The 24343-nt window shown below is 41.2% G+C and overlaps 1 protein-coding gene across 1 annotated transcript in view; it reads left to right on the top strand.

Moving 5' to 3' along the window:
• The window catches only part of LOC118783859 (transmembrane protein 211-like), a 30668-nt gene extending 9641 nt beyond the window's left edge, over nt 1–21027 (top strand). Inside the window, exons 2-3 of the mRNA XM_036537819.1 lie at nt 89–227; nt 20561–21027. Coding sequence (XP_036393712.1) covers nt 89–227; nt 20561–20787 — 366 coding nt within the window. The 3' untranslated portion in view covers nt 20788–21027. The remainder of the gene's footprint in view (nt 1–88; nt 228–20560) is intronic.
• The last annotated feature ends 3316 nt before the right edge of the window (nt 21028–24343 follow it).

Below are 24343 nucleotides of genomic sequence, written 5' to 3'. Positions count from 1 at the left end.
ATGGTCACAGCCCACAGAGGCAATACACTGTTCCTGTACGTTGTGAAAAATCATATCGGACTTTGACCAATGTTTCTGTGTGTTGCAGGCCAGCGCAGTGCTGTGCTCCGGAGGCTGTGCGCTCCTGGCCGTCAGCGCCCTGCTGGCCTTCATCATCGTCTTCCTCCCCAGTGGAGCCTGTGAGCGGCGGGCCTGCTACCTGGCCGCCTACATACAGATGGCAGCAGGTGAGTACTGGATCACCTTTCACCTGCCCAACTGTTGTACAGGACAGGTGTACGGCCGCTTCCGAACACCTGTATACACACAAATGTAATTTCCCCTGGGTGGTGAGGATGTATATGAGAAAAGATTGCTCAAAAAACATGAGATCGAAATGGCTAAAGGACTGGCTCTTCCGTGGTGGGTTGCTAGGCAACGCGAAAGGCCTCAATCTCGGAACACTCGCCAACACTGAAAGATTTAATGCTCGTCATAAAAAGGCCATTATACTGTAGATCTTTAATACAGCTCATTGATTCAGGGAGTAGATGGCTGATCAGGCTTTCATTTAATAGGAAAGTGGCATCATAAACAATGCATAGCAACAATTTTCGGTTTTAATGCATTCCACGTAACCGGGACACGGAACTGTCCTTGTGAGTTCGCCCGATTTATCATTTCGGTCATGAAACTTTGATGTAAAATCAAACTTAGTGCAGGCCTGAAAAAATACTTTAATATAAGTGTAATGAAAAGATACATGAAAAAGACTTTCTGTCCGCTTCTGTTCCTCTTGAGTGTTTGTTTGAATTCTTGAAGGCCACATACTCGCAGACACGGCATACGTTGGTTTTTTGTTTTATGAAAGAATATCTCGTTGAACTGCAGGAGTTAAGACTACGGTGTTCAAATGACAGATTGCTGTTTACCGGTACAGTGTGTGCTTGCTATCAAGGCCCAGCTCTAAGGAACTGCCTCTCAAAGTTAACCTTGGGATATTGTGAAAACTTGACACAAGGGACATGTTTGCTGAATTTCAATAAAGGAGTCTAAACAAATGTTTATTCTGTTATTCTGTGTAAAGGATGAGAATGCCTGATGTCTGGTTGAATGCCAAAGGCAAATAGATTCCTTTGGTCATTGTGGGCACTTTATATAATTAACTGTGGTCTGTATAAACTGCAGTACTCCTTTAGTAAGCACATTATAAACGATCTCTCACAGATCCATCCAGGTCAATTCTAATTTGGAACTTAAGTACCATGACACACAATAAGACTGGAAACAGCTTGGATCTTATTATAAGGGCAGCAGTGTAGCATATAGTTAAGGAGCAGGGCTTGTAACCAAAACCTGCAGGGTGCTGGTTTGATTCCCCTTTGGGGCACTGCTGCTGTACCCTTTGGCAAGGTACTTAACCCAGAACTGCTTCAGTGTATGCCCAGCTGTACAAATGGGTAACACATGAAAACTGTAACCTACGGAAATCGGTCTGGGTAAGAATGTTTGCTAAATGACAATAATGTAATGTTACATGCACTGCCTTGCAGTTAGTCACCTTCTATTACAATATGGGCCTGTCCTACACAGCACCATCTCCTTGTATACAATTGATTTTTTGAACGTGTAGTATAATATGTTAACCTTGAAGGAAGCGTCTTCAACTTCTCTCCTTCGGCCTTCTTTGTCATGGAGGAGGAGATGGCCATTCTGAAAGGTTTGCTCAGAGCAGCCTTGGCAAAACTGTTATGCCATTCTGTGTCATGACTGTTCACATGAAGCAGAGTTCAATGCTGTAGCTAAAGCTAACAGAAAACAGTTCCTTCTGCATTCATCTCATCCACGTCCCGAAAGGGCTCCCTTAGATTAAAGAGACGGGGTCTGAACCAGACTGCACTGCAGTGAGCCCGTGTAGCGTCTCTAATTAAGACTGGGGTCTGGGAAGGGGAGTCAGCCGGTGGGCCTTGGTCATTACAGTTTGCATGAATCTTTAAAAAAATGTATGCGCAAACATTTCATTTATAAGGCGGTGAATCCCATATGATTTTTCATTCATGTTTCACAGTCTGTTTCTCTGCGTTCTTAGTTCAGTGGGGGCAGATGCATGTTGTATTCTCTGTGCCTATGCTTTGATCTGCGTGCTGTGAATATACTGTGGATTTTTCATTAGGGTGGTTCCCTATTAAGAGTGAGGGATGTCAAAGAGTAGATTTCATTCACAGGATTCAGAAGATGTGGTATCAAGCGAGCAGAATAAATTCTTTTAGATTTTCCTGTAGCGGATAGTTTACAATCCTAGAGGACGACAGAGATGAGAGAATTTTGGATCCGCTGTGACCCCAGCCATATAAAAGGCAAATTTTTACCATTAAAATAGCCTGGTTGTGGTAGAAAATGAAAGTTTATTATGTTGACTCCTACCATCATAGCTGAGAGAGCGAGAAAGGGAGAATTCCATTGCTCCCTTGTTGTTGCTGAGAAAGTGGGGGAGCAGTGATTGGAATCAAACAGCGAGTGCCGTGATAGATTTGCCTTCATCCCGTCTCTCAACCAAGAGCTTAACTGCTCATAAGATCGCCCACAGTGCATCTCTGTAAGTTATTTAATCATGCTCCCTTCTCAGATCTTCTGAAAGCCCGTGTGATGCGCTTCGCCTATGCTCTGAATTTGTCACCCTGTTTTTGCTTGAAGTTTTATCTGTGTACACGCTGACAGGCATAGATCTGCTCACACCCACCTTCTGTTGTCTTGAGAATATCAATTTCCTACTTCAAAATGTATATTTTGCAGAATGGTATATACTATGGCAAGCCAAGCTACTATCTCACTAATAGAGTGGCGTGTGTGTGTGTGTGTGTGTGTGTGTGTGTGTATGTGTGTGTGTGTGTGTTGGGTAAGCTTTTTCATTTGATCTTTTGTGTTGTTTGATCCTGTGCTTGGCATTTATGGACGGTGAAGTATTTCAGATACACTGACACATGGAAGACGTTGCTAATTGGCCTTCTTGCCAATTAAATTCTTCAAAAAAGAAAACCTCACTGTACCTTCCTGATTAGGCATTTTATTCACTGGAGAGTTCATTAAGAGGGCTCTGTTTGTGGGTCCTTGTGGTAATGTGTTGTGCTCCCGTGCTGTGCCTCAGTTTAGGAGTCCTGTGCAGTGTGCTGTGACTCAGTGCTGTCCTTTAGCCTGCTGTGCCACTGTGCTCTGACTCCATTCTGGAGTCCTAGTTGCGGTGTACTGCTATGCTGTGACTCAGTGCTGTGACTAGCGCAGGGTAGTGCATCATATCTCTCTGCTCACTTGAACATTAAGAAATTTTGTGTGCATCTTTAATCTACACTTCAGTAGGTGTGAATTTTAATACAGCAAGAGGCGTTGTTGTCAGTGAGAGTATGGGGTGTTGGTGTTTGGCTTGAGTCTGATGAATTGGTCACACCTTGCCATGGGCCAAGGTTCTTGACCAACTTATAGGCTTCATACATAGGGATAGGAGGAGGAGGAGGATGGGTGGAGGAAGGAAGCCATGAATAGCTGACATGAAAAAGAAGTGCTGAGTGGGTTTTTCATTCTTGTTGATGGGATGGGTTTATTAATTACATAGGGGTAATCTAAAAATTCTCCCTCCTGAATCTTTGTGTGGATCTTACATTGAACACTACACACGCAGCACGTCACACACATAGAAAGAATTCTCTGCCAGTCAAATATGCTTGAAAGAGCACCTTCTCGATCGGAAATGAATATTTTATGGGGCTGTGGCAACAGGGTATTCAACACGCTGAATTCATGCGTCTGTGCAGTGAGGGAAGGGTGCACAGAGGAGGAGAAACACAAGCCTAGCACATGCACAAAACATCAAAGAGTGAAGGAGCACTTCTCTATGCTCCCAGATCTCATGTCTGCGTAAAGGTCCAGAATGTGAGCCAAAAGTCTGCTTTCACCTCTAATGTGAATTTTGGAAGGGTGAAAAACGATAATTGCTTTAGTTTTTTAAGCTTCACAATTACAGTAGGCGATTCCCATCTTGTGGCTTTTGGAAGTAGGTTCCTTTTGCTGTTGGCAGTCTTCTCCCGCCTCAGTAAAATGAATCATAGAAAAAACACACTGTACTGTACTGAATGAATTGTGCAGCTCGGATGAGACTCGGATGAGGTGTTTCTTTAACGTCCATGTGGGATGTCGGTCAGATATCGGGTAGGACACTGTTGGTGCTATTTTAATATGACTAGGTCATATTATGATTTGATCTCAAAGTGAAGTTTTCTTTTTGCAAGAATTTACAATTCAGAATTGCTGAGAACAAGCTGTGGTAGTGCTTTTGAATCATGCAGATTTGTAGAAATGCAGCGTGGGTCAGTAAATACAGTTTTGCTGACACAAATATGGTGTCAATGTGAAAGATAGGCATTACTGGGAATGTTTGCAGACACGGACTCAGTGTAATGTGTCAGTTTCTCAGAACACCTAGAAAGATGCCTTGATGGAAACCATATCTGTTCAACAGACGAGAAGCAGTATGCTCTCATCAAGGTGCATGTGGTAATTACACAATCCTGTGTGGATTTCTGTGTGACTTCATCATTGTGAAGGAATACCATCGTTCCCTCTGATGGTACAGGACATGCGGTCAGGGCAGTGCCAGAGAGGGCCCCTGTCTGAGAGACCAGCAGGCTCCCATGACTTGCGTCTCTGCAGCAGACAGAGGTCAGATGAGAGGTGGTTTCCCCTGCGAACACCCCCTGCCTCTCTCTGTCAGGTGCACACGGACAGCGCCCTCCCTTGACGACGGCTGTCTGATCTCAGGGTGAGAAGGAGAGATTAGACTGGAGGAGAATCATTCCCGGTGGTTGCTCATGCTGGTGGGATGGATTGCATGTCTGGGAGGTGCTAAATGATTTGTTTTTTTTTTTTTTTTTGGGGGGGGGGGTGGAGTTAGGTGGGTGGTATTAGGTATTAGTAAATGCAGTGGGTAGCTCCCCTCCTTCTTGATTACAACCCCCACAGTCTGATTCCCCCTCCCCCACCAGTCTGATCCCTCCTCCCCCACCGCTTGTAAATGAGAGGTTGCTGGTTCGATGCCATGCTGGGAGTTTGCTGCTCTACCCTGGGGCAAGGTAACTTGGGCCTGCCTCAGTAAATATCCAGGATAACCCAGCATAACCATATGGATAACATGTAAAAACTGTAACCGTGGGAAATGTTGCTGGGCAGTAATGAAAACTCAGAATCTTTGTGCTCTCACACCACTAGAGAGAAGACAGTAGTGTAAATCAGTGTATTCATACTTTTAAATCAGGTTGGCAAGATGTGGCTAATAAACCTCTTTTGTCTCTGTTCTACTGTTTTTTGAGTGTAGAAGAGCTAGAGCAGACTTGACTAGCTACTTTATTCATTGTGTTTATGAAACCAGTCAGGTATTGGCACTGAATCATAACTGTTTTTATTATATCTGTTATTTTATCAGATGCAAGGGAAATCTTTCTTTAAAGATTTTTTTCTTTAAAAAAACAACATACAGAGCAACTTACATAACATTTAATATCTGCTGCTGTTTTTACTGTGAAGACCCTTGTGAACAAGGTCACAAATTACTTTTTTCATAAATTTTTGCAAATATCAATTTTGTCCTTTTGCAATAGTGATGGAAGGTTGTTCCATGCCAGTACGGCCCAATATAAATCCAGAAGATGTTGATTTAAAAAGGCCTTGGCTGACCTTTAAATGAGAACCAAATGAAAGAACCCTTTCAGTGTAAACACTCAGCAGATTGAAGATAATTTTTTTAAAAATCTGAATCGTGCAATCATCCTAATTTATTTTCTGCTTCTCCTGCATATTTTTCTGTATCTGATCTTTCCCTGTAGTTATCTAGAATGGCCCTGGCTTGCCTGCATGTGTGTGATCAATACAATTATGGGCCCTTTTTCATGAATGGCATGGGGGTGTAAAGATTGATGGCTACAGAATGCATTATGCCGAGTGCTGTCTCTGGGGTAATGAATCCGATATACAATATAGGCTTTAGCCCTCTGTTCAGCAGGTGAATGCTTCGGCTGCAGATCAGTGGGCAGGGAACAGGTAGCCAGATCAAAGACTGACATGCTCATACAGGGAGGTGCAGGTGAGTCAGGCTTCTATCCAGCCGTTGTTGTGTGGGCAGCAGGGCAGGGTTACTGCAATGGCTCCTCAGAAGGGTGAATCTCATGATTGTGCGGAGGGATTTTTTTTCTCCTTTTGTCCTGGCAGATACAGCCCTTCTCTGCCATGTGTAGGAGGAAGATAAGGAGCATTACATGCAGGTTATTGTGACGGTTCTCTATGTTTGCTCATTTGCTGTACGTGGTCATAAGGCGTGCAGCGAAACCATTAAGACGCATTAATGCAGGGATTACTCAGATTGCTGTTGAAGAGAAGCCCTCTTGTTGAAAGAACAATCACTCAACACATAGGAAGAGGCATTGGTAGTGTGTGTGTGTGTGTGTGTGTGTGTGTCCGGGCTGCACTTTTAGAAACCTGTCTTTCAGAGAATTGTTGCCTAAATCACCTGCAATTATTCTCCTGTCAGACCCCACTCCCCAGAGGTCATTTTTTTCATCACACCTTCTTGGTTTCTCTCTCTTCTGAGCTTATTGATCCCGTCATTCAAAATCTGTAAAAGGTAATTCCAGCTGAAGTTCTTTGCATAGCTCGTCTAGAACATACCGCTGTCACACCAGAAACCCTTGTTTGGAATGGAATGGAATTTTTCCTCTAATTACAGTGTTGAGGAGATGCAGGAGTGGTCGTTTGGAGGAGGGTGGTGAAGTACTGTGTGCAGGTGCCGCCTCTGCTGTGCGTAACCATCCAAACTGCCGCTCACACTGCAAAGCAGCTCGCTTCTCTGGCATTCTGCTAATTGTTCTGGCTGCTCTGCAGAATAGCACCGCAGAACACATTTTCTGCCTCACTGCTGTAGCTCACGGTGATATCTGAGACGTAGCGTCACACGGCATTACGCACATGTGCAGAATAACTGCGCAGAGGAAGTGAATGTGGAGTTATCGATATTGCGGTATAATTCTGTACTTTACTGTGATTTCTGAACCCAAAATATCTATCTTAACTTGCTAGCATGTAGAACTAGCTAAAATATATTAAACAAGCCTGAGAAAAAATTGATGACTCATAGAAATTTTTTAGCTCATTTGAAATTTTACCCTCATCCTCGGCACCCAGTCCGACTTAAAACCTATCCTTGACTAAGACCTACTATTAAGATTTTTAATCCAGACCTAAAAATTGAGTCTGTGTCTGATTCCAGGACAAAATTTGGTAAGCTATTCCATAATAGAAGAGCTCTGTGTGAGGAAGCTCTTCCACCAGATTTATATTTTTTCTATTTTAGGAACTACTAGAAGCCCAGCTCCTTGTGAACAAAGACAGCAGAGTTCAGTTCCTAAAGGCCGAAATAAAACCGTTTTTTAGCCATTTCTTTATTTTGTAAAAAAAAAAGACTTAAAAAATGAAACAAAGTCATGCCCCTTTAATCACTGACTGTAATTATCCGGTGAGAAAGGAGCAGATAAAGCTGCATTTGAACATCTGGAGCGCCATGATAGCTGCCTTTGCATTTACCCTGAGCCAGATCCGCTGAATGCATGGGACGGGGCATTGAGAGCCATTAATACTCCCTGCACGTATCTCCCGTCAGATGGTAAAGTGCAGCATTAAAAACAGTGGGCGACAGGGGGAATCAGTGTTGCATGTCAGCGTGACTGTGGTCAGTACCAAGCAGGGCAGTTGTGGTGCAACGTCTCCAACAGACACTTTCGCCGGCCTCCGTGCCCTGGGCAGTACGGGCATTTCAGCTTGAGAGGCATCACTGAACATAACCAGGCAGAAAAGAATTTAGAATTCAGTATGCAAAGGACCGTTTGGAATTTAGTATGCAAGATTCAAAAGCACAAAAATATCCCTAGGACTCATCCTCATACTACTGCAGTCAGAATGTTGACCCTTCTGGAGGCAGATGCATATACTCTGAACAGATGGACAGAATTAAGTTGAAAGGATTTCATTGTACAGGGCATTGATTCTCGCAAATTTAAGGACCGCTGTCCACAATATCTCATGTACTGCACAATCAATATGAGTTATGGTGTGCATTTGACGGCCTATTGGATGTGACATCAAAACCAAAGCATTTTGTCTCACAACAGTTTCGTCTGTGCCTTTGCATAAAAAATAGCATCATCCAGACCATTTAAATTATGTTTTCTTTACTCTCCTTCATCTACCACATACTTTGTAGTCTGTCCCTTTCTATGCTTACTATACATGCATACTCTGCATGTAGAGAATGAGAATGTTTGCTGAGATGTTTTTTTTGACATATTTGTGTAATTCTGTCTGTAAATCCTGCCTATGCTTCCTTTTTCTCTGCGATGCTCAGAAGAATGGCCTTACTCTGATGTGATTAATCTACACAGAATGCAGACTTGTTTCTCTGAGCATGTTCAAGAAATCAGTAGAAATGCGTTCAAATTCAGAAATGGTAAGAAGGCTGCAAGACGCTACAAAATCATACTGTAAGCATTAGCATGGGTGAAACTAAGCCCCCTCTGACAAGGACAAAATTTCATTGCATGTAATGAATGGATCATACATTTTTAACAGAATTATTTTTAGAGAGAAGAAGCTTTAGAATGATATATGAATGACTGCAATCGCAGATATTCAATTAATTAGGACATAAAGCATTATTTACGCATTGCTCATTAAACGAGCCATCACTTTTTATGTGTAAGATAATGTAATTTGTGATATGATTTATTACATCAGGGGAAGGCCTCCCGCTTTGACCCAATAATCTTAATCTAAATATGTATCTGGAATGAAATTTGAAAGTGCTCATATTTTAATGAAGGACATGGTTCTTTTTTCTTTAGATGAAGTGACAGCCTGGAAGACCAGCCTCAAATGGGAGATGATGATATTAAGGACTGGCACATTTTTCATAGTTATCTGCTGCATTTTGGTTTGGGGAGTCTTAAAGCATGGTGGCATTACATTACTTACTTGCTTGGTCACTGCCCATATCCAGGAAAGTATACTGTAGAGAATATATTAGGACATGTTGTCCATTTCCACAGAAGCCCAAGATATGTGTCTTGTTAAAGGGTACCACAGCAGTGCACTCTAGGAGTTGAACCAGCAACCCCTCAACAAGCAAAATTCTTTAACCCTTACACCACACTGCAACTACAGACTCATGATGCTGTGACTGAGAAGGGACAGTTGAGCTTAGTGATATACATCTGATGACTATCATGTCATTTATCATGTCAGAATATCACCCTGGAAGACCTCTGCATCTCAATTCTGTAAATGCCCTGTCACATCTGGAACAGTAGTGATAACTGCAACTGTGCAGATGCAAAAGTTGCAATTGTTTGAAAACGGCACATTCATTACTTCTCTGGTGGTGAGGAGCAGAGCTTGTAACTGAAAGGTTGCTGGGGTATTGCAGGTTGTACCCTTAGGCAAGGCACTTTACCCACAATTGCCTCAGTAAATATCCAGTGGTATAAATGGACCAAAATTGTAAACTATACATATGAAGATCACTCTGGATAGGAGTGTCTGCTAAATGATAACTATGTAATGTCGTGTAAGAAAAGAAAGGCGATGTATGTTTATGAGGTTGAAACTTATGTGGCTACCCTGAATAAACCTAGCCCTGCACCCACAACCACACAGTAATGCTATACCCAAACTCTAACACTAAAACTAATTTTAACATTTACACAAGTTTACAGTTAATTTCAGTTCCTACTTGGCTTGCTCCCATACAGTACTTACTCATCTATTGTTAAAAACATAAATAATATAATTCATTAGACATTATTTAGGACCTTGTTACTAGTGTTTGAAAGTAGACACTGTTGTTTTCAAGACAGCTGTATCCTTGAAGCAGCTGTCTCTATACAAAATCTTTTTTCAAAGCCCACTAAATGTGTGATCAAGGCTGACCATTTGAATGATTAGAAGAAACTGAAGCAAAGCTCTCACCAGAGAAAAATGTCTTCCTTTTTAAAAGTATAGACAATGTCAGTTGGGGAGTATATAGTATGGCATGAGTAATTAAACTCGGAAAATGAATTTTTCGTGTGAGTGTTCCAGCAGATTTTTTTATTATTATTTTTGAAAAAGAATTACAATAAGTACTATTTTCAGATAAGAAAACAAATCACCTCATCATTCAAGTCCTGTTTGTTAAAGGTCACATTTCCACATCAGAGCAATGGGTTTTAGAGAGGCAGTGAATAAAAATGCTATTATCATTTATAATCAGGCAGAGAAGACAGATGTAATTAATATGCTTTTAAGCTGATTTTGGCTGACTGCAGGATTAATTGTACTTCAGAATTTTGTGCACCTAACAGCCAAACGCGTTGATTTAATTCATAAACACCTCATTGAGCTGTAGCCAGTCAGCGCATGCTGTTCCATGTAATTAACTTGCACGTCTTGCTGTGTCATATATCAGGATCCGTCACATCAGCCCAGGTGTCAAAACAAAGGTCTCCACCTGGCTGTGAACACTCGCAGGCTACGCTGTGCAAGGCAGAGGCAGCTGTCAGGAGGAGGGGTACGCTGTAGCAGCGCTCCCATGCAACGGTAAAAACTTAGCACTTACTGTATGCGTGCAGGTTTCATTACATTACATTACATTACGTCATTTAGCGGATGCTCTTACCCAGAGCGACTTCCAAATAACTGCATCACTATGCAAAGAGTAGTTATCGAGAAGTATTACCTGAGGTCAGTAAGATACTGAGTTATGTGCTAAACTAGTGTAGAGTGTAGCTTTTTTAAAATAGAAAATAGTGATAGATAGGATAGATAAAGAGGAAGGTAGACTAGAGATACAGCTTGAGGAGATCAGTTTTCAGCTTTCTCTTGAAGGCACCCAGGGAGTCTGTTGTACGCATCTCAGCAGGAAGCTCATTCTACCAGTGTGGAGTGAGTACTGAGAAGAGCTGGGTCCAGAGATGCTGCCCTTGTTTTCCGGGACACCGAGGCGACCCGAGGTAGCAGAGCTCAGTGCTCTTACTGGGTTGTAGGCCTTGATCATGTCCTGTATGTATCGGGGGGCTGATCCATCAAGTCCCTTAAAGGTTAATAACAAGGTCTTGAACTTGATCCTTGCTGCAGTTGGTAGCCAGGGACTCAAAGAGAGGTTTCATGTGTGTGCGTGTGTGTGTGTCTGCGTACTCATGTTTATTTCTTTCATATGCGTAAAGATATGTATGTTCAACTCTTATCAAAATGACAATATGGAAAAAAGAAGTAAATGGTGGCAGTGTAGCATGGTGGTAAGGAGCAGGGCTCATAAGCTAAAGGCTGGTTCAATTCCCCTCTGGGGCACGGCTGCTGTAACCTTGGGCAAGGTACTTACCCCAGAATTGCCTCAATAAATATCCGGCTGTCTAAATGGATAACATGTAAAAACTCACTCTGGATAAGTGTGTCTGATAAACAAGAATAATGTAATGTAAAATGGATAGCCTGATTTTGTCTTGGATCTGGTGAACATGCACCAGCTGGATGCAGCATTATGTATCGCTGTGAGCTCCTAGGTGCTCCTTCAGCAGCGACCGTTGCAGGCTGAGGGCGGACGCAAGCAGGAAGCTGCTGTGACCGAGGGGGTCAGAGAGCTAAACCCAACCTGGGGAAGCAGTGGAAGGAGAGGCCTGATATATGGCCGCCCTCACGCCAGTGTGAAACGTAAGGGAAAAACGGACAGCTCCCATCGCCGATCCAATTACCCGCGCCGCTTCCCTTCTCCTCATGGAGGGAGAAGGAGCAGAAATGCAGCTGAAATATATTTACATGATTTATATGACAACAAGTGCATGCGGTCGGCAGAACTGTGCTTTTATTAATGAAGGCACGGGGAACAGAGCGGCCCAGATGCTGAGCTGTGCGGAGATCTCATCTTCATCAGAGGCTTTCATGAAAGGGAATCGCGAGGAGAGGTGACTCATCCCCTTTGTTTTATGTGAAATCTAAAATCATTTGGAGGCAGAACTAGAGAAATCAGCAGGGATTCCTATTAATTTCCCTCCCTGTAATTTTTGGTCTTTCGTTATCTACCAGATCCTCATTGTAGAGAAACGTGTCCTCTTTTTTTCCTGACCTTATATGTTCTTATCCTTACCACTTTGTAGTCTGTAATGTTTTTTCACAGACATAATGCAATTATTTCTATTTCATTGTTGCTTTATCTTACTGCACATGCATTATACATTTATACATTCATTACATTTATTATATACATTCATTATACGTTATACAGTCATACACTGCACACTATATTAAACACACATTTAATATTAATATTTCTATAAAGATCAGTTTGAAACAGATTTGTGGTTTGATTATTTGAACACAAATGAGTAAAGAGGAACAGAAAAAAAAGAATTTTAAATAAACTGTAACATGGATAAAACATTGGATAAAACTTTCCAGAAACTTTAGAAATTCCCAAAACAAAGTTCATGAAAACTGTCCTGATCCAGACATTTTTAATAAGTCATTCTCATTCAATAGGAATGACATTTCGTAACGGGTTTGTTCAAGAGGTTTTTTCCAGCATAAAGATTTTGCAAACATATTTATGTGCTTTGAAACACCTCAATAACCTCAATATAATTATGACAACACTGCACTGAAGAGTAACATAACTAAGAGGACAACTATATGACATTACAGGAGATTGGGTTTAATACAGTCCAGGTCATTATGTCTCTAAAATCATCATAAACCAGAATGCCATCTATCAATGGAAAGGTTGCGCCTGACATGTTACCTGAATACAGTCCTACAGCTGCATACAGAGAGTCCAGTTTCTAATTTCAAGCATCATATGTTGCTCATATAATTACCTCCAGGTCCGTGTAATTACTTGCTCGTGTCTCATGCCACATAATGGGTTTACCATACCCTGAGCAGGGCTTTGCTCTTTTTCAGGAGGATTAACTCCAAGGTTAGAAGATACTTTTTGTAATGCACTCGTGCACAAGAAGGTTAATTAATATTAGCCATACAAGGTGACCACAGAGATGCGGAGAGTCTGACTGTGTAGACACTCTTTGTGAGATGTGTTGCGATTATAGCAGAAAGGCAGATCTGTATGGCGTACTTTGGAAGTAGTTCAGAAACATAAAGCAGGCTTTTAAATAAGCTGTCCCCTTATCAAACAGTTGTCGTGACTTTACAGTGCGCCAAACCTGACAAGCAGTCAAGCAACTAGATGCCCTGCTGTGCCCACATTGATGCGGTATCTGTCAGCCAGGGAGAGAGAGGGTTTGGAATGCAAGCTTTGGTGCTGGTTCCGATCTTAACAGCGGGCAGCCGGGTGCTCTGCGCTCTCTTAAACCCTGTAGGAAACGATAACTCCCCTGACTGAAGTCTTCGTGTGGCGGCAGCGCCTCTTTGTCATTGCCAGCGATTGCCCCGGCTCAACGCTGTCTGACTTTCAGGTTCCGGGCGTTCAGGGGTCCAGGCTGCTGAGTAGAGGATTATCTACTGCCTCTGAGGCCCCGGAGCTTGGGAGGAAGGATTTGCAGTCTTCGGACGATCACCTCTGGCGTGCATTCCAACAGCGCTGTCCCTTTGCACTGTGAAGGGCACGGCACTCAGAGGATCCGGAGTGATGGTCTGGTAGAGGTCTACACCCTGGGCACAGATGCTATCTGTGTTTTTGCAGTCCAAATGAGTGTACCTCACAAATAAGGAACCTGCGGGCGGTAGCTGTGGGACTGTGGGTAGCCATCATGGTGGAGTGGTTACAACACTGTCAACCTGAGAGCAGTAGCAAAGTGTCATCACAGACACTTTTACTAGTGAGCATGACTTGTCCCAAGCTTCTATGTCTGAATACCTGTGTATGGATACCTGGGATACATAATGGGAGGTAGGGGCTCTTTTGAGTGTGACACTTGCTTACCTGAATGAAGGTGTTGTGTCTGTACCTTTTGTAAAATGTCAAGCCAAGGGAATAAAAGATGAAGACACAGTGATCAGCTCCTTGCAGATGCTGCCATATATCTTTTCATCCTTGAGATCTGATTCAGAAATCACAAACCAATGGGCACCTTTGATACACATTTGACAAATGAGAATGAATTTTCAATTATTGCAGGAAGAGTCTGTAATGTAGCGCTGTTGTAAATCAAAAATAGACCAGGCATTAACTTTGCAGACACCAGCAGAGCCCTGTTTTGTTTGTTCTGCTGGAGGTGCATTAGAGGGGAGTGTGCTCCTCTGGTGAACTGTCACAAGGGTGTACAGTACGCAGGCAGATGAGATTAAAAGAGAAGCCGGTTGCTACAGGCGCGATGGTGTCTGCTCCGCCGTTCTGCGTGAGGAGACTCGGCCGGGCAGGAAGGGACAGAAGCGTCAGCAGCAATCTCCTCAATCAGGAAACAGAGTTACAGTGCCAGATGTCCTCAGCGTTACCATGGGAAATGGAGACTCCAACCACCACACGCTGCGCGGCGTTCCCACAACAGCGCTGTGACATCGCGGCGATGCCGAAATGAAGTTGTTTAAAACTCATTACATGAACAGTGTGAGAACCGTTGCGATTGGACAGCAAGTAAACTCTTGATTATTGGCAGGCACACCCATATGTGGTTCCTTGTATACTGTTGAACTTACAATGGAGAGATTGAAAAGTAGAAACAAAGATCAAGCCAGACTAAAGCAAGCAGTAATACTTTCCTGTACTTTTAAATTATATATATGTTTCTGTTATATATATATAATTATGTTTTGTGTTTTTCTTGTTTTTTTTTTGGCAAAAAGCAGGGTGCTGGAGTCAGTGTATTTCTGGAGTGTACCTTTCTCATAAGCACTTGCAACAAAATTGAACAAGACCAGTACAATCCAATCTATTCAGTCTCTCTTTGCACTTTGTGAAACTTCAAAAAAAGCCTGAAGAGCCTTCTGCCATGAGTGTTTCAAATGTCTTTTTTATCTGAAAGTTCAGTGGATCCCTCCTCAGGCATAATACTTCAAGAGGCAGCCCTCCTGCCTCATACTGTATGTTTACAGACTTCAGAGGGTGTCATTTTGAAGCCCTCAAAGTGCTCGTGATCTCAGAGGGGGCTGCCTGAGAGGCCGGCTCTGCTGCAGACTCTTTGGCCGGTGGTGATGGGTTCTGATGTATGGGTCTCTGCTCCATTCCACCCCACTGAGGATGTGCACCAAACTCTGCTATTCCACAGTCTCAAGCTCTGAATTGACCACTGACTTACTTCTATAGTTTGTCCATATTAGTATTGTGTTTGTCAGATATTTGTTTTTTTTGCTATGGTGTGTGCTGATTCTAGTGTAGGCTGTTCTGTGTGTCCCAAATATAAAAACAGTGCCTGCGTCAACAGCTGTTCAATTTGATGACAATTAGGTGGGTCATCACCTTCTGCAGGGAGCCAGGGGAGCACCTGCAGTGACATTTCATTGGCTTTAAGAACTGATGGTGGATAGGTGCTTCTGTTATTAAAGGCAATCAGCTTCCAGCACAACAAACCAAAACACTTCTTGACATGGATGATGCTTTTGGATTGCACTGACATTTCCAAGGACGTCATTAATTTTGAAAAAAGGTGTTTCAGTGAAAACTGCTGAAAGAGGAACTTGTTTAAAGTCAGAGATTGGATACGGGAAATTCATGTTGTACAATTAAATGAAGTCATGAAAAATATTTCTGTTATTAACAATAAAATCCGCAGACCCCAGGTAATGTTATCCAGTGTGGTAAGATACACCCTATGTCTGCATCTATGTCTATGTGACAGTGGACATGGTAGGTCTGTATAAGCGCATAGACTAGCAGTGGAATCCACCCTTACTATGTCATCGTTTAAAAAAATCAATATTCTGTCATTATATGGAATAGCAGCATTATCCCCGGTGAGAAATATAACTATGTGCCATGCTGAGGGTTTCGCAAGGGGAATTCAATGTATATTACAGGCTCTGAGGGAGACACAGGGAGATTCAATACGTTAGAAGACCTGAAGGAAAGAGACAGGGAAATACAATGTACATCACAGGATATCCAACTATATTCAGTAGTTGGAGGATCTGTTATATTACCTCTGCATTACCCCCTCTATTCCAGGTGACATAGAATGGCTATTAAATCTGTGTTCTCATAGTTTGTATATATAGGAAGTATTGTATAGCTGCTTTTTAAGTATACAAATTAATGTAAAGCATTAAAGCAAAGCTTAAACTGCTAGAACAATTGCACATGTAAAAGGGCACTGATACGTGTAATTGCTCAAGCAGTTTCTATTTACATCTTGTTTCAATTACACTGATTATTACAGAGATTATTTTATTAAACAATAGTCCCCTCCTTATCCCACACCCCAGCTGTGCCCAAGACTGTTATTCCTATAATTTTAAATGAGTAAATGCATTTCTGGGAATGGAAATAAGACAGTTCTGTTTATATGCCGGTGGGTGATAAGGCCAAGGCTACTTTAGCACTATTTCTTTTGTTGTTTGTGATGCATGTCTTATTGCACGTTGTTACTTTTGATGTGCTGTTTATTGTGTGTTGTTATTTCTAACGTGCGTTTTGTTTGCTGTGTTATCACACTATGCTGTGTGTTTGGGAATTTATAGTGTTTTTACAGTGTTTTGTTCTTCTATGAGGCGTGCCTTGGTTGCATGTGTCTATCTGATGTGTTTGCCCATATGCCGTGTGATGTGTCGAAGAGTAACAGCATGGCGGTTAGAGTGCTGTGCTGCTTTGAAGCTGAGTGGTTTGGACCGATTTATCTACCCTGTAGCTGTTGTGTAACTGCAATTTAAACCCCCCTGTAATTACGCTTCAACTGCGATTCTGTATCGCGAGCCGCGCTTATTCACACGGTACCTGCCTCTTAAGTGCACTCTGAGAGTCACACATGCCTGTGCCCTGATGACTAGCCTGCCCTCAGTCCCTCTCTAATTATCTCCGCTGTTTGGGAGGAATCCCTCCTTTCTGGCGTCACGCTTATATATATTGACGTTATTTGTTTGCATGCTTGTGTTTTGTTTGTCTCTAAAAATAGGAAAGTAAAACTCAAGAAAAAAAAAACTGACATATAAATCTGAAATGTGGAAAAAAAAAACATTTTGCATGTTAAATGTGGACACAAACATGTTGTGTGTCAATAGAAACATTACATTACAGATTTAGCAGATGCTTTTATCCAGAGCAACTTACATGCAGTAAGCTACAATTTCATTCGTTTATACAGCTGGATATTTACTGAGGCAATTCTGGGCTAAGTACCTTGCCCAAGGGTACTACAGCAGTGCCCCAGTGGGGAATCAACCTTTTGGTTACGAGCCCTGCTCCTTATCACTATGGTACACTGCCATCCTATCCCTAACTTGTCATGTCGTTTAAGCCTGTATGCTTTAAGGTTGTACAATAATTATTTAAGGTTTGACATGGCTCATGACACTGAATATAGTTGTGACAGTGTCCCACAATGGCACTGCCGTTCAGGCATGGCACTAATGTGTTAGTATCTCTGCACCTGATTGCCAAACTCTGTTGAGGACACTTTTGTGCCTTCAAGTTGCCTAAGATGATCTGCTAAATGGCTAAATGAAAATGTGAATGTTATATGGTGCTGTACAATCACAACAGAGGCCTCAGCTCCACCCACAGCCCCCCGGCTTGAGCAATGAGGTGCTGCCACCTCATAATCTGTGTCTGCTCACCTTATACTTTATCACACCGTGTTGTGACTGAATATGTCCTGTCACCATAGAGAACACAGACTTTGATCTACAGTATGAAAACATGCGCGCATGCGTGCACACACACGCACATACAAATGCATATATATACTACTGTATATAGTATGCATTTTCTTATATGACTCATGAGCTTTCAGCCTGGTGTATTACTTAGAATGAATTTATGTTCCCTCGCTAACCATGTGTAGGTACATGAAGGTACTTTGTGTCTCAGTGCGAAAAGATAGGCACCATAAACCTTCCTGCGTTCCTGTCACTCAAGACAAATGGAGGTACCCTGCTGCTGCCAGATTACACATGTGCAGTATTCATCTGCTCTGGCCGTGGATCAAATCGAGAACGACACAGTGTGACACACAGCGTTTTATCTCCCCTTCTGTCTTTGTGTGACTCCGCATGTGGACTCCGGTCCTGTTTCCTGATCTGTAGTTTCTCATTTGCCAAGTTATGCAGCCTCGCAGATACGATCAGGCCAGAGGCGCGCTAGTTATCTGATGCAGACGTCAAAACGTTACAGTACTGCTGTGCGATTTGTGTAGCAAACAAACGCGGGGGACTTATGTGCGTGTGTGCACACGGGCGTTTTTTATCCCTCTGTTTGCGCTGATTCGACGTGCTCGTTTATTTAGTGATGTACAGGTTTCAACAAAGAGCTGAAGTCCTGCTGCACTCCGTCGCGGCGTCAGGCTGCAGGCCCCGGCTCTGGCTCTGTGCGCCCTCCGCCAGGCAAACCCGTAGCTTGATAGAGAACGCCATTAAATTATCGTTAGCAGCGTGCTTTGAAAAGGCCTGGCTCCTGCAGATAAACTCTGGACCATTTTATACTGAGGCCCTCAGTACTCAGTGGTGGCGGGGTGGGGTGAATGGGGGGGGGGGGGGGGTTACTACCTAAAATAACCAAACTGAGTATAATGTGCTGAGGCTATGAGACATAAACCCTGTTTTCCATCTTATGCCAGGGCTGTACTGGTCTCTCCTCCACTTGCACGGAGAAGTACATTTAAGCAATGGTTTTAAGCTGAGTGTAGTCGTACAGACCTTGTTGAAGACACGCTGTATGGCGAGTGCTGAAAACAAAAATTGTGAGGGAGATTTCAAATAGTGGTAGAATGAGTCCACAGTTGAATAGTTGGCTATAAAAAGGTTATTTTGTTTTACACTATTAATCGGGTTCTAAGCCTCACTTTCTGAGTGTCAGAACCTGAGAATGGAGTGTTGAAACAGTGGCTCTTGGCAGGGTTGCTGGCAATGTATTTGTGAAATACAGCAATCCTGTTGATTTATTTATAATAAAGCTGTTGATTTATTGTATGCCGTTCAGAATACTAAGGGACCGACACTGAATGCTGTGCCACTCACGACACTTATAAAAGTGTCTTGTTAGTGCTCTGAAAAGATAAAGGGAAGTGGAAAGTGATTCAGTGGACATCCTGATATTGACTACATTGCCTTGCTAGCACCATTGACTTGGACATGTGCTACGTCAGAGTAAAAAACTTCACATCAGCTCTTGTTCAAATCCTTATTGGTACTTTTAAGGTAAAACAATACACATAAAATTAATATAGGTGTTAAACTGCAATTTAAATGATTTGTGTAAGCTAACAATAACTACCGAAATTTTTCAGAGAATGACCCTGGAGGCTGTGCATGTGCCCAAACCTTTTTTCACTATGCCTAGTCTCTGCTGCCGCCTAGTGGCATTATTTTAACATGCCATAGGAATGTATAATTACAGGCCCGTGGATTGTATCCCACCAAAAGTGTTAAAGCAAAAAAAAGTGTGCAAACATCTAATTAAGCTTCATAAAAAGCCTCTGTTTCCGGTTTGCTTCTCTGCTGCTTTGAAACAAGACCAACTCTATAAACAGGCGGCAGTGTAGCATAGTGGTTAAGGAGCAAGACTTGTAACCAAAAGGTTGCTGGTTCAATCCCCGCTGGGACACTGCTGCTGTACCCTTGGGCAAGGTACTTAACCCTCAATTGCCATAGTAAATATCCAGCTGTATAAGTGGATAACATTGTAAAGAACTGTAACCTATGTAAGTTGCTTTGGGTAAATGCGTCTGCTAGATGGATAAATGTATGTTTTGGATATTTCGATCACAGTTTGAGCTTTGCTGTCACTGCGCTGCTGTGAAAGGTGAACACCCCTGCCGTAACGATGATGGGTCATACAGACAGCAAAGTGGAAATTTAAGTTCAAACCCAGTGCAGAAGCTGTTTGCAAGTACACATTCTCTACTGTAAATGGATTCGGGGTGCATAGGTGTGTAGGAAGGATGAATACATTAATAGTTGAATTGGTCAGCACCGTTTGGTAGTAATGCATGCTGCTCACAAGCATTATTAAATTAAATGTTGCGAATAGTCATGCGATTTTAACTTCAATATATGAAAGTTAATAGGAAATTGGTAGAATGGTGCATTGAGTTAAAAGTTCAAGCTTGCAGTTACAAAAAAAAAAAAACACTTGAGAGATTGTACTGTGGGAATTACACTACTTCATGATACGTCATACTCAGACAACATGTTGAGTCATTCATGATTAATATTGTGTCATTCCATATGATTAGATATTTATTTCACCTTTAAATGTGTATAATTAGTGAAGAAAGCACACTGTTACATATGCAGTTCTCTGACATTTAGCCACTGTGCAAATCAGAAAGCATGACATTGGTTGTAGCCTCTGTGCCAAGATTGTATTGATGTTGCCTCCTGTGGTGATGGAAGACTTCTGTCTCTGTTCCTCCTCTAGTGATCCTCATGGGATCCGGCCTGCTGGTGTATCCTTTTGGACTGAACTCCACGCTGGTGAGGTCGTTTTGCGGCGATTCAGACATCTACTATGCAGGAGAGTGTCAGATTGGCTGGGGCTACATGCTGGCCATCGTCGGGGTCATGCTAACCCTTTTTCTGCCCTTTTTCGCAAAGTATGCCCCTAAAGAACAGGTATCTCCCACCCCCCTGCCCACAATTTTATAGTGAGTTTAACTTCCACTGAATGCTTACCAACAGCACTGTAACTCCAGCTGTACGCCTAATTGGATGAAATAAAACACCAACCACTAACAGGACTCAAAGTACTGTCTTCCTGCCTACTGTAAGATAAACCATTTCATCAGTGACTGCTTAATGAAACTGTTGACTTCATTTATTATTTTTTTGTGGAAACAAGAAGCATTCATTCATTGTTTATTTTAGATGTCAAACAGATTAAAACCATCAGCAGCCTGCTTGCTTCTTTTGCACTTGTTATTTTTGATAAATTTTGTTATTCTTATCAGTTACCATTATGGGATATGTGTCTGATATTTAGTGTAAAGTTTTAAACATGATGTATTTGGTGTATGTGGTCTTTCACAGTGACTCATGTTGTTCAATACAAAAAACATTTATTAAGATACAGTTCATGGAAAACTCACATTAACTGTATCTTTACAATGCGTAGGCTTATATATCATATTCTGAAGCACCACATGAGAGTGACATAATAGGCACATTAATTATTCAACATGTGTGACTACATGCTTCACAGGGCATTTCATAAATAATTATTGGTAAACAAATCACACATAATGTCAAATAGGCCATCAAGCATATGTAGTAACATACAATGGAGGCTCTTTTTAGCTGTTATTCATGGAATTAGTAGTTGTTAATTTTTCATTTTTCATTTTCGTTTATGTTTAATGTTGCTTGGGTGACATATGAACATTGCTGTAGCAGTTACTAATCATGATTGTATGAGAAGCTATCATCCTGTAAAACAAATGTGTACAAGTGTAATTCTTAACATTCCAAAAGTATGTAATAGTGCTATCAGGGATTTATTTTCAAAGATACGTGGTCTGGGGGGGGTGGAAGCTGTTTTACTGAAGGAAGCAAATCTTCAGGGACATCTCATAACTTGAACAGTGGAATCTGAGGATTCACTAATGTTTGTTTTCTTGGGCAGAGCAGAAAGGGGTGACTCTGAAAATGGATGTTTCTGTAGAAAAAAAAAAGTGGATTTACAAACTCACAGCCAAGGACAACAGACCCAGACAATGGGATCAGAATATGTGTGATAATGTAATATAACTGTTTTACCTCTTCTGTTATTATCACAAGAAACATGAGGAATTATATTTTTGACTACATGGGTTTTAAACGTTGTTTTTCTCAAGTTTCTCAAAATGGACAGTCAACTGAGTGTAATCCAGTTTTTGATTTTATTTCTCACAAATTTCAAATCTTGTTGATTCCTTCCTATAACATCTGTCCGTAATTTTCCGTGGGTTTCATTTGTCAAGAGAATTTTGTAATCTTTCTGCCTTTTCATAATATTTTTTAAATACCTGGATAAGTATGTAAAAGCATCCAGTCCTGAAATATGACAACAGCACTATGAAGAGTCCTTGTGTTCATTTCTGTCTGCTTTAACAGTAAATGTGTGTCTTGTAAACCTGACGAAAATGTTCCACAATTCTTTGCTGGTATTAAAAACTTTAATTCAGGACTGAAGTACATTAGGAAAAAGGGAAAATATGTAAGTAACTGACCAGAATGCAGGTTAGGTTGGGTTGTGACCAAACCAGCTTGTGCCTTCATAATGTTCTCCAGCTGCAAGGAATAACTTCAAGGTTATTATCAGTGTCCACTCTCAACTTAAACTAAGTGTACAGTATGGGTCCATGAATCGAAACACTCATGAATATTGAATAACCAATGTTTATGATGCCTTTTGTATTTTCAGTTCCTGAGCAACTTAGAAAGTGAGACAAAAGTATGCACATAACAACATGAAAAACAACGCAATACAACTTGTTTCTGCTGTGTTATGGAATTATACTTTGGATCATATGGCCATGTTTTTTAATGCTTGAGAGCATGGAAAATTTTGTGCAGGAAACTAATTATGCCCCTGCAGGTCTGGTTAATCACTAAATTAAAAGGTCCATGAAAGCACTGAATGCATTGATTGCTCAGATGTCCTCACCATATGCTGATAATGTACACAACACTGAGATTAAGCATTCAAACTGAACAAAGCTCAAATGCTTTGCAAAAACAATGATATTCTCAGATAAGGTAGTAGCAAGATTGTTTTCCCTTATTTAAAATAATTTTATTTGTGGGGTTCAGGGAAATTACTTATACATCCATGAGCAGATTATATAACAAATTCTCCAGTAATGAATTAAAAATGATTATTTTGCCATCACAAGATAATATTGACTTTATTCTGTAGATTAGATATATTTTACAGATGTTTTATTCATAACTGACATCTATTCTTGAGTACATTTTACTATGGACATTATTCAAGCAAATGTGTCTAGTACCAGGAAATAAAAGATAAAACACCTGACAATACTCCTGGATTGTAATTCATAGATTGTGAATTTATGGTATACTACAGAAACACATATGATTTCTAAGTACTGTTAAAAACAACAACAACAATGAAATATTCAACTTTACAGGCTGTTGCTCCTTGTTTGATATTGGGAATCTTTTACTGCATTGAATTACTAAATATATGTAATGTGCATTTTTTGTGAAGTCATGACATTGGTGACCTCTATTTTATATGCTGTACTGAGCATCATAAGAAAAATATCCCTTAATGTGTGTGTGTATGTATGTATGTTTCAGAAAAATAAAGTAAATGTAATACTAATAAAACTAACAACATGGTGTACTGTTTTGACAATACTCAACATTGTGAGGCAATAATCACGAGTTAATAAAATTTGAACAAATATTTGAAGAATATCTGAAATCTAAAACACTCATGAATTGAAGGTTTCTTTTTATGCTTGGTATGTGATAAAGAATCACTTGTGTCACGGAAGTGGTTGCATTCAACAAAAAGATTATTCCAAAATTAATGTTCAAAAGTTATATAAGGGGTAAGAATGTTAATCTTAGTCAATAACTAACATAATTATTGTTAAAACCTTTGTGTTATTTAACACAATATGCGATTGTGTCGGAAGAATATTTATCAAGCATTATAGAAGTCGTGGAATTTGGCTTTAGTGTCAGATGAGCAATATTTTGAAAAACGACCATCTTTATGCCCGATTCTGGGTGGCCGTTCATCTTCAGTACCAGAGTTCACCCCCACTACAGAATTTATGCATTCTATGCAAGTTTGGGACTCCACGACGGTGACACAGGATTATGCCTATTTAGACCAATAATATGATGAGCTACGTCCAGTGACTCTAAACATGTTCAAGTGACGGTATGCACATGATTTATAAGTAAACGAATACCGTTTTTTCATATTTTTGATCCCTTTATCTTTCCGTACGCAACGAGAGTTCTGCCGTCCGCCTCATCAACGTGAAGACCAATGAAAATGTATTCATTTTGTGCAAGGACCAATCAAAACAGAGTCTACTGCGGTTCTCTCATACGGTGTACGGAATGGCATATATGGGTGTACGTAGCCGGCAAACCAGTTGTATTAATCATTGTAGCAATACTGTTATTTCTTAAAGTAATATTTCTGTTGAGTCGAATCTGTCAATATGAAAAAGTGCAATAT

This window comes from Megalops cyprinoides, chromosome 9, assembly GCF_013368585.1.
Source record: "Megalops cyprinoides isolate fMegCyp1 chromosome 9, fMegCyp1.pri, whole genome shotgun sequence".
In the NCBI taxonomy this organism is placed as follows: domain Eukaryota; kingdom Metazoa; phylum Chordata; class Actinopteri; order Elopiformes; family Megalopidae; genus Megalops; species Megalops cyprinoides.
The sequence above is the reverse complement of the archived record's forward strand: the minus strand, read 5'-3'. Positions and strand labels throughout refer to the sequence as shown.